An 11,850-nucleotide genomic window follows, 5' to 3' on the forward strand; every position below is an offset into this window, starting at 1 on the left:
GTTGGGAAGAGGCCCTTGTCCCCATTAACATGGGGACAGGGTGCTTTGGAGTGCACCCTCCCCATGTTGAGGGCAAGCGGCCTGGTCTAGTTTAGGAGGGGGGGACCCTCACTCGTCCCCGCCAGGCTGCATGCTCTGATAAGGATCTGGTATGGAAAAAGGCAATTTTTTTTTTTTTTTTAATTCATTCTGTCATAGGGTTTCCCTTAACCACCTAAATACAGAGCCCTTTCACCCCCTTCCTGCCCAGACCACTTTTCAGCGGTCTTTGGAGCCTATGGGAAATCTAGGTCTGCTTGGCATGGCACTGCTCGTGAACTAGAAGGGACAGGGACACAAAACTTGGGGGGCACCAAGAGGGGACCCATGACTACAACATATCTATACATTAATGCAGTTGGTGTAGTGCACAGGCATACCCCACTTTTAAACTCACTCAACACACTGTCCACTAACTACCTGCCTAATTTCTATTATCACACACTATACACAGCTGCCGTGTCAGCAGCAGCCTTATATAGTGTGGGGCTTGGACTTAGCCCCTGAGCCATGATAGGCTAAAGGCACCCTGCCTTTAGCCAATCATGGCTCTGACAGGACATTGTGCTGCAATTGGCCAAATCATACAGGTCAGGTGCATGCTTTGACCAATCACAAGCACTTAATGCACTGCAATTGTGCAGTGCATTATGGGGCTCTCATCGGCGGGCAAACTTGCCGCCGAGCGCCCCGGATGTTTGCGTTTGGTGAACACACGAACATCCAGCCCATCCCCAATCACAGCAAAACAAACTGATTGAATCCATTTCATTCAGTAAAAAGCTTGGTTATAGCAATGAAATGCATTTTTTTAAAATATGTTTTTCTTATTACAATTTTTTCTTTAACATACTGTGACCAGAGCAATATAATGTTACTACTGTGACATTGTACTACTCTGGGAAGGTGATCAGCTGCGTAAAAAAAAAAAAAAAAAAAAAAAAAAAAAAAAAACACAACACACAGATCACTTATAACAGTAATATGAGCAACCATTTTTTCAGAATAAAATGGATTAATTCAGTGTATATTGTAGTGGTCATCTGTGATTGGCCACAGCTAAACATTTGGTACGGATGGGCTGTGATTGTCCCTGTCTGTACCATGTGATCACTGTGACCAATCACAGCGAGCAAAACAATAGTACACAATGAATGGCATGAATGGAAGCCATTGTCATGCAATGTGCTATGATTGGTCACAGCGATCACATGGTACCAGCAGCAACTCAATATAGTGATCTGTCATTGGCTGTGTGCCGTGGACTCAGTGGGCAAAAGATTGAAAGGCGGCGCTGCTCATTTCGGGGAGGATGTCCTATGAAGTCCACCCTGCCTCTAGAAAGGTCTCGCTCGGTCGCCATTAGGCCAGGCGGGAACTGATTAATAAGTGGTAGGTGGTGGCTTAATGGGAAAGCTTTGAAACTAGTTCCTTTTAAAATACAGGAGGACCCGGGTATATTAAATATTCTTTTATTGATACACAAATTGAATACAAATAAAATTAAAATCTGTAACAGAGCTGAATATTTTATTTTCCCCCCATGCACCTCCCTGAAATGATAATTGACCCTTGTTCCCCAAAAGAAAAACTTTTCAGAGCCGCTAACCTGGAACAAGCCTGCAGATTATTTCTGACTTAAATTTATTGTGTGCCTTTTCCAGGTGAAAGGTTTATCCACTTTTTTTTCCACTTTTTAAGCACAACTCCAGTGTTCAGTTTTGTCGAAGTCAGCCAATGACGAAACACGTCGGGTGGAGCTTACGTCGACGCACGCCACACGTGGAGGAGACGCGGTGGCCATCTTGTCGGTGGGATGCTGCAGTAGCAGACTGTCAAGAGTGTCAATGTTATCTTTCTTGGGATCTTGTAAGTGTTTTTAATCTTCTTGGGCCAAATAAACTGTAGAAACAGGTTGCACTATGAGGAGTATTCTGTTTTATGTTTTCTGAGCCTGAATATGATGAAGTGGTGATCGGTTGCCAATACACGGGAGAGGAGAGGAGGACCTTATTTGCCTATGAGTGACATGCTGTATAGGACCCTTGTAATGAGGGTCATAGAATTCCAGTAAGAGACAGTGTGAACTGGTGTATGGTGGTGGCTCTCTTGGCTAAAGGATCTTCACCTCTATTGGCTAAAGGATCTTAACCTTATTGATATTGATCACCTAGAAACTGTTGTTTCCCTCCATTATTATTATGGACATTCTGTGCAAGCAGTTTGGAGATTAGCGCCACATTTATTACAATACACATTTGGCTACCAGTTTCCCCAGTATGATTCTTCCGACTCATTCTCCTCCTCGCTATGACTCCCAAAAATGTAGTTTGATCTCCTTCCGGAAATGATGGAGGTGAGGCGTTTCAGGGGGACTTGCAAGGTTGCACTTCCAAAATCAGTAAACAGAAAAGGGAGCTCTTTCTTGCATAAAGTCCACTCAGGTTCACCTGGACTCCAGTGGTACATCTTATAGTCACTCATACCGTCATCTTCACTCCCTCCCACTATATAAATCCTGCGCTTCCAGCGTACCACCGCAGCGGTAGAAGTGCTTTGTAGGACAGGTGGAATTTTACCACAACTAATTTGCCCAAGGTGATCCATACAGAAGCTTTTAGAAATGGTATTTGACTCTTCATTACACATAAGATATTCGTTGTAATCATTGTATGGTGGAGATGCATCATACTCTGGATCTGCATTACGAATATGTCTGGTGTCATAACTTGCAATGACGTATAACCGGTCATCCATTGCCACAGCTCCAACAGCCGAAAAGACCACCGAGAGTGGAAACTGGCTCCAAGTGTCTGTCAGAATATTGTAAATATGGAATCCCAGATCGTGTAAAATGTCTATACATGTCCGGGTCATCCCACCTATAGCAAACAGCCTCTCTTTCAGCACAGCACTAGCAAAGCTGTGTAGCGCCTTGGGCATGCTTGACACATTGCGCCAACTATTGTCCAACACGTTGAAGCATTCCACCGTGTCTGTGGGTTTGCTTTTTGGTTCTGCGAGTCTGCTGTTGAGTCCTCCAAAAGCATAAAGCATGTTTCTGTAGGCTAGGAGGCCATGACAAGCTCTTGGATGAGTCATAGGAGAGAGCTCTTTCCATTCATTTAATACAGAATCATACATGTGCAGGGAATTGGAAGCATTACCTTCTTCTCTATACCCACCCGACACATATAAATAACATCCTACAGATGCAATTCCAGGTTGATCTAAACAGCCACAAAAGGGAAGCTTCTCCCAAGAGTCTGTTGTTGGATCGTAGGCTTTCCAATAGTAATCCTCTACTGCAGGGTCGGTTTCTTCCAATGCCATCAGGTCTATGCAAACTATTCTCTCCTCAAACATCCCTTGACGCAAGCGGATTCCTGTTGAAGGCTGGAGAAGGGAGTCGTCAATGGCTATGTCCCTGCTGACCTTTTCCAGCTCATCTGGAGTCAGAAGTGGTAGCCTGATGACCTTCAACAGTTCTGGGGGAAGAAGATTGTCCTGAGTGTGAAATTCCCACCAGGAGCGGGCAATGTTATAGACAGCAAGTTCTGAGGAAACCATCAAGTCATCTGAAGACAGGATGTTGACCAGTTCTTCCATCTCCAAGTGATAAAAGTGCTCTTTTCCAGATAAGGAGCTCAAATTCTTACCAATGTGGTTCATGGTTTCTTCCAACAGGATTCCGTGATTGTGGCTATGAGCCAAGCTATAAATCCAAAGGCAGTTATCATTGTCGATCCTCTTTGCAAGGTACCTAGGTAAAGAAAGGAGAATGGAACATGACATTACTATCAACCCCATACCTTAGCATTAGGGTTATCTGAAAGGTTAGTGTTAGGCATACAAGGAAGATTAGTGTGCACTTAGGGCATTGCTCTCAGCATCAGGAAGTGACCTTCAGGTACCGGATGTCTGTTTTTCTATTCCAGGCACTCAAAATGAATGTCCATCTGGAAAGCCAGAATGCTATGCTACCATACAACGCATGCTGTGCATTTTTCACTGAATTTTCGAGACGTACTGGGAAGAGTAGGTGCAGCTCTGATGTAGCTGGAGCATAGCACAAGGTGCCCTGGGTTATTCTGGATACTAGAACAGAGAGCCTAGTAGGCCTGCACGATAGTGGAAAAAAAAAAAATATATTGTGATATTTTTTTTTTTCAACGATATATATTGCGATATTGAGAGACAGGTACAGGGTTAATGTTACTGTAGGGATTCAGTGCAGACTGCAGCCTTGTACCATATACATTACAGGGTTAATGTTACTGTAGGGTAGGGAAGTAGTGCAGCCTTCTGATTGTACAAGGGACACCTAGGACAGCCAGGGTTAATGTTACTGTAGGGATGGGATGAGTTTTGCAGCAGCCCTTCTTCAGATTGTGTATATATATATATATATATATATATATATATATATATATATATATATATATATATACTGCACTGGGAGTCCGGGACAGCCAGGGTAAATGTTACTGACACTGTAGGGAAGGATGCTGGGAAAGGATGGAAATCATATTGCAGCAGAGCATGCAGGCAGCAGCTCAGCCTTCTGATTGTAATTTCAGATACAGGGCAGGCCAGGGTTAATAATGATATAATCTCAGGGACAGTGTGGAATCAGTCTCTCACTCTCGGGACTCACAGTGGTTGTAGGAGGACTAGGAGCCGGTAGAAGAACACAGCCATACAGTGACTTACTCGACTTCCTTGCAGCCCACACGTTCAGTCTCCGCCCTGCAGCTAGTTTTCTTCAATGGCACAGCAAACCAATCAGGTGTGCAGGCACGCGTGATTGGTTAGCTGTGCAGCTGCTTACGGCGCGCTGCTCACCGCTGACCGTGTGGGACAGATGTAATCACTGCGAGTCCTCCTCCTCTTTAATAGACCATTGAAGTTTAGATTGCCGGTCCAAAGTTAGCATTGTCAGACCACTAGGCTTTACCTCTGTGAGAACGAGAACATACAGAGGTGCTCATTCCTAATTGTTTGCTGCACTACAGTTACAAAGGTATCACTTTCACTTGTAAATCTAAGATTTCCTAAAAGACAAGACCTCCCTATGTAGCACCCTCTAGTGTGCTACTAGTATTGGTGCAGGCAAATTTAAACCTATGACTCAATAGTAAGTTTTGCAAGTCAGAAATTGGGTCAGGGTTACTGCAGGCCAGGCTGGATGGCTTTTCAGGGTAGGTCCCTGTTACCTCCCCCTGGAGACGCTTCTGTAAGTTAGTGGGCGAAGACCAGGAGGTCCTGATCTGCCTACTTGAGGGAATCTGGCTAATCCCCAGGCAGAGGGCCTTGCAGGGTCAGCCCTTAAACATGGGAGAGCCACGCTAGCAGGGGAGACAGGTGGAAGATGGATTGCTAAAGGAGGCTTTTGATGGGCTCGGTCTGGCTTGGAGAGATCCCATCAATGTCATGGTTTGAGGAGGAATCTTACCTAAGGGAACAAGGAGGACAGAATAAGTACATTAGCACAGTGGTCCTCAATCCTGGCCTACAGGGCCCACTAACAGGCCAGATTTGCAAGATAACTAAAATACATCACAGGTGATCTCATTTGCTGCTCAGTGATTGCAGTACTCTAGTCTGCATCTCCCCAAGGTAATACTTAAAATCTGGCCTGTTAGTGGGCCCTGAGGACCGGAGTTGAGGACCACTGCATTAGCACACCCAGGGATTCACAAGGGAAAATATTGCCATATGTAGCAAGATTTCTGAAGGACAGACCTGTGCTTAACTCTTTCTATCCCTTGTCCTTGGAGATCTTCGAAGCAGCACTAGTGAAATAGTAATTTATGCAGGCAGTGGGACTGGGAGCAGATCTGCAAACGAGGAGATACTCCTGCATTCCGTTTACAACAGACTGTTCTATTTTCTAAAGGGGCTAAGAGCTCCTAGTCCTTAGGGGACTTTTTGCCACTGATCCTGAAGGACTGAAGGGGTCTAGGAGGAAGAGCAGACTAGGATCCTTTGTACAGAGGAAGGCAGTTGTCCCCACTCAATGTTTCTGTCAAGTTGGGTAGCCCATAATGCCTGTACCCCATGCAAGTTATTAGCCCCAATAAAAACAAAAAATAAAAAGCAAGCTCAGAAACTGACTTTTTGCAAGTGCAGGAATAGGCTGTGCAGGAATAGGGGAAACTAAAGAAAACCATCAGAAAGTCTTTACCTGCTGCACAGATCTTGCATGGCCTTGATTTGTAGGCGGCTGGACAGGATAAACAGCCCCTCCACGTTGTCCATAGTGAGATCAACTTCCCCTGTGTAGATGTAGTGCAGGATGGTCTGCAGGACAGAAGAGGGGACATCCGAAAGACAAACCTCCCCGAGCACAGCCTCCTTCATGGGACACGTGAAGAGAGCTCTGAAGTAAGGACTGATTGATGCCAGGAGGACCCTGGAGGACAGATAATGATGTATTGTCAGTGGTAAAGGATCTATTGCACCGCTGCTTTTCAACAATCACAACAATTCCCCATTCTAAATGCCCCAAATATTTACCTAAATCTGAGATCATGTAATACACCATGGCAGACTTGAATCTTTCTCATGTTAATGTTGTGAGACATCTGAAGCCACCCATCTAGACTTCCCCTTGTGCCTGGGTTGAACTCCCATCTGGGGCGAGCTGCCCCCCCCTTTTCCTGTCCCCATTCAATTTAGGTAGGCCCACCCTCCTGCACTTTGAATTTCTTCATATATGATCCCCTACCCACATTATTTTGGCATATCAGTTTAGATCAAAGTGAACATCCAAAACTCTGTTCCAAAAGGTAACCTCTCCTTTTTTCACCCAATTGAACCCTTTCTATCCATACTCCCCTGAGGAAGCCTTACAGGCGAAACGCGTCAAGAGTAGCTCTTTCCTCCTATGAGCACAGTTGTACAGTGCACACACAGCAAATCTGTTTATACAAGGGGGGCAATTTGCTTTTTCTTGTATTTCATGGAATTATTTAATATATACACACTGCTGTATAGCCACTATACCCATTTTTGTTGCTTTTTACTGTTTTAATGAATAAAATGTATACATTTTTTAGATTTGAGTGTAACCTTTTTATTGAATGGGATGGCCAACGCACTAAAAGCCCCCTTTCTACATCTTCACATTGTTACCAATACACCACAATCCTGAGTATTCCATCTTCCTCACTGCTGGGATGTCCTTCAGGTATTCTCTTTAATTCTAATGCGGGTGTCTCAGGTATGTGAGAAGTTGTCACCAGTACAGGAAGGCAGAGATGGCATTAAAAACATTGAAGTTCTGACACTTCCCCATAAATCTACTTAATATTTATTTATGTCCCTATTGGAGAGATCTCCCATTGCCCTGGGGGATAATCCCTCCAATGGAGATGTAGTTCTATAGTTGGTTAAATAAAGACGTTAGTCCATCCATCCAGTTCAACCTGTGCACTTGGTATGTGTTCAGGTCGATAGTCATTTCTCATATTCCTGTATATTGTGTTCGCTTAAAGTCTTTTAAAGCTATCAATCCTTCCTGCTGACACCACAGATTGTGGAAGAGTGTTCCACACCCTTATATCCCTGACCGTGAAAAAACCCCTATGCAGCCTAGGGTTAAACTGCTTCTCCTCCAATTTCATTGCCTGGTCCCATGTCTTTCTATACTCCCTGAAACTGAATAGTTTCCTACTTATGCTGGGATCACTATTGAGGTATTTCTATATCGCCATCATAATCGCCTCTCAAGCGTCTCTTCTCCAGTGAGAATAAGTTTAGTGCTTGTAGTAGATGGCACTAAAAGTCTTACAGGGGCTCTAAACCTCTCCCCCGCTCTATCCAAAACTACATAAAATGGAATTATTTGTGGAGATCTTTAGGTTTCCAGCTTACCTGTGACACAGGAAGAGTTTCTCTGCAGTCCGTATGGTGACATCACAAAGAATTCCAGAAAAGTACATCTCCTTCAACCCTGAGAACACAAAAAAAAGAGACAGAAATATTCTATATGCACTATAAAGTACACTAAGAGCACTAAAGTATGTGGAACCTCCTCCAAATGATGTAGGTGTGGTGTCTCCAGTGAAGGGTTCTGGTAATACTTCATCATACAAAGATATTGTAGACAATTTTGCTCCTCCAACCTTGTGGTAACAGTTTGGCGAAGAGTGAAGACCCTTTTCTATTCCGCCATGGCAGTGCCCCTGTGTACAAAGCCAGCTCCATAAAGACATGGTTTGGCCAGTTTGGTGTGGAGAGACTTGAGTTTCCCGCACAGAGCCCTGACCTCAACCCTACTGAACACCTTTGGGATGAATTGGAATGCCGAGTGTGAGTCAGTTCTCATCCAACATCAGTACCTGACCTCACAAATGGCCACAAATTCCTACAGACACCCTCCACAATTCTGGAGACAGTCCTCCCAGAAGTGTGGAGTCTATGCACAGGGGCAGGCTGGTAACTTTCGGCCCAGGGGGCAAGTACAAACCAGAGGCCTATGGTGCAGCGACTTGGCCCCCCTCCCACTCTCCCTCTTCCCGTCCTCCTCCTGACCCTCATTCCAAGCTGAAGCCCTGCTCCAGGTACTCTCTACTCACCGGCTGAATCTGGGTTCCCAACCTGGCCAGTTGGGGGGAGCTGGGACAGCTTGGTTGGGGCTAGCCAGGGGAGAGTCTCCAGTGGGGCATGGAACCGGCCTCTGCTCAGACACAGTTTACACCATCCTGCCTGGGGGGGGGGTTGGAGGGGCTGCGCTCTGTCCTTGTCTTCAACCCGCACTCAGTAGGTCAGCAGCGGGGACTTTTTACTTCTTCAAGCAAATTCAGCAATACTTTAGGAATGTCTGTGGCAGAGGCGATGCAGCCTTTTTAAGGAACCTCAGAGTGGCCCAGGGGGCAATTGCCCCCCTGCCCCAGTCCTCCCCTGACTATGCAACAGTGGAGGCTGATGCATAATAATTTGGGGGGGCGGAAAAACCAACACCCCCTCCCCCTCAGCAGGATGGCCGGCCAATCAATCCACCACCCCCCGCGGGACAGCCAGCCAGCAGTCATATATAGCATCCCCCCCTCCAGGATGGACAAGCAAACAAGACGGCTGGCTGGCTGCCCAGCAAGACAGCCAGCATCCTTACCTCCTCCGTCCCCGAGTGGCTGGGAGTCTCCTCCGGTGTCTGCCGTACGTCTCCTCCCTCATCCTGGCCAATGGCCAGTAAAATCGCTTCTCTTTTCAGCCAATCAGGAAAGGGATCTCACGACCCACTTCCTGATTGGCTGGGAGGAGAATCAGTGTGATAATAGCGAATATTCATTTGCTATTGTCATACAACTGGGTGGGCTCGGGACGCAGTGCTCTGCGCCCCAAGCCCACCCTTTTGTTTAAGCCTATTAGAGCCTCTGGCTCCAATCATGTGCTTAAAAAAAAAAAAAAAAAATCCCTTTTGGAATCCATGCGTCCGGCGCCCTGCATGTAGATTAGGTGGCCGGACGCATGGATATGGGGGGCGGCGCCCCTGCGACCCCAATAGATGGGCCGCCACTGCTATGTAAACCACAACAGGGGGAAACTCATTATTGGCCATGGTTTTGGTAGAAATGCCCAACATCGTCATACAGGTGTGAGGATCTGGGGTTCTTTGAGCCTTAGGGGGCAGGGCCGGGACAAGGGGTGGGCGGAAGGGGAGGCTGCGCCTGGGCACAGTGGTATTGTAGGAATGGGGTGCCAGAAGTTCCTTCTACTACAAGGCGGCTGACAGGTGTAGTGACAGGGGCATCACTACTTCTGTCAGCCCAGCGCTGGAAGTGGCAAGGAAAGGAAGAGAGAGCCGGGAGTAGGTGCAGGCTGTGCTTTCTCTCTCCCTCTCCCCAACATAAGATTGCACATTATGAAGAGGGGGGGGGGGTGCACTTTGGCCTCTTTGCCCTGGATGATCTTGCCCTGGCACTGATGGGGGGGGGGGTATTATCCCACTTAATTGGCTGTAACTGACACTCTTGACATTTTTCCAGCCTTGGCAGGGTTATTGGAAGAGAACTCCACCCTGAACGACTTATCTAATACAGGGGTGGCAGATGACAGTGCAAGTGTTTAACAGCAGATTTGTAATTTCTTACTGGAGTTACTTTCAGGATTCTACAGTCTTAAAAAAATCAAATAGCAAAAGAAGTTACAGATTAAAAAAGATGTTGAAACATTGTAACAAGGGAATAGTTTTCCATGGTGCAGATCCAGTGTACTGTAATGGACGGAGGCTGATAAAGAAGCTTAATTTAATGAGGATTTAGGAGGTTAGAAATATCTGGGACCCCCAGCAGCACTGTTCACCACCCACATGTAGGACCCAAAAAAAAAAAAAAAAACACACACCATGTGCTGAACCCTACCTGTAAGGATACAATCTTTCAGGGTTTCACTATGATTGGTGAGCTCTTGTCTCTGCTCCATGGTGGCAGTGGACGGACCAGGCTCCATCCTGACTCCTTTACAACCGGAAACCGGGGAAACTATAAGTTGAACTGAGGGGAGGGGGGGGGGGGGTCAGCGACCAAACTCTGCATAAAACAAGAACAGGAGGAATTAAATGGTTAAAGTGATTTTACTGAAAACAGATCTACTTTAAGATCCCCCTAATCACTAAAATTTCAGCCACTGTCACTTTTACTAGCATCTGTCAACAAGTTTTAAGTAGCGCAGAAGTAACTTTCAGTACTGCCTGTAAACGCTCCCACACACACGTTACAATCTGAGTGTGCAATCTCTTATATCTGCCAACTACTGTGCATTGCAATGGAATGTTTAATTGGATTGGATAGTTTAGGAAGGTTCTCGATCCAGCATACAGTATTATGGTGCACCTTGTAATCGACCATCAGTCATTGGGAAGAATGCCTCATTGCACTGGTGGCCAGTGGAAAGAATGCCTCATTGCACTGGTGGCCAGTGGAAAGAATGCCTCATTGCACTGGTGGCCAGTGGAAAGAATGCCTCATTGCACTGGTGGCCAGTGGAAAGAATGCCTCATTGCACTGGTGGCCAGTGGAAAGAATGCCTCATTGCACTGGTGGCCAGTGGAAAGAATGCCTCATTGCACTGGTGGCCAGTGGAAAGAATGCCTCATTGCACTGGTGGCCAGTGGAAAGAATGCCTCATTGCACTGGTGGCCAGTGGAAAGAATGCCTCATTGCACTGGTGGCCAGTGGAAACCAAGGCCTCAATGCACTGGTGGCCAGTGGAAACCAAGGCCTCAATGCACTGGTGGCCAGTGGAAACCAAGGCCTCAATGCACTGGTGGCCAGTGGAAACCAAGGCCTCAATGCACTGGTGGCCAGTGGAAACCAAGGCCTCAATGCACTGGTGGCCAGTGGAAACCAAGGCCTCAATGCACTGGTGGCCAGTGGAAACCAAGGCCTCAATGCACTGGTGGCCAGTGGAAACCAAGGCCTCAATGCACTGGTGGCCAGTGGAAACCAAGGCCTCAATGCACTGGTGGCCAGTGGAAACCAAGGCCTCAATGCACTGGTGGCCAGTGGAAACCAAGGCCTCAATGCATTGGTGGTCAGTGGGAAGAAGGAGGAGGACACACCCAAAGAGCTCTCTCAGAGAACCAGCCCTTTTCAAGCCTGGGCCTTGCTTGCTAGCTTGGCCCAGGAACAATGCCTGATCCTGGGGGAGGCCCTGGGAGGGATCCCCCTGATGACACGGGGCCTAGTGAGGAGGAGGTGGAGGACCTGTCTGTGGGTCCAGGCCCCGATGAGAATGCGGATGTCTTCAGCCAGAAGGTTATCAATCGTTTTAGGGCGATTGGAAGAGCTGAAGAAAAGCTTAAAG

The 11,850-nt window shown here is 46.7% G+C and overlaps 1 protein-coding gene across 1 annotated transcript; it reads right to left on the minus strand.

Annotated features, from left to right (window-relative positions):
* Positions 1–2,301: 2,301 nt before the first annotated feature.
* LOC309569041 (kelch repeat and BTB domain-containing protein 8-like) lies at positions 2,302–10,512 on the minus strand (the record flags this gene model as incomplete). The annotated part of the gene is made up of 4 exons (XM_082274802.1): positions 10,407–10,512; positions 7,918–7,996; positions 6,227–6,454; positions 2,302–3,802 (listed from the first exon to the last, which is right to left on the minus strand). The coding sequence occupies exons 1-4, from the start codon at positions 10,492–10,494 to the stop codon at positions 2,302–2,304; spliced, it is 1,896 nt and encodes a 631-aa protein (XP_082130928.1). The 5' UTR covers positions 10,495–10,512.
* Between the last annotated feature and the right edge of the window lie 1,338 nt (positions 10,513–11,850).

This window comes from Pelophylax lessonae, assembly GCF_965119305.1.
Source record: "Pelophylax lessonae genome assembly, chromosome: 12".
Classification (NCBI taxonomy): Eukaryota; Metazoa; Chordata; class Amphibia; order Anura; family Ranidae; genus Pelophylax; species Pelophylax lessonae.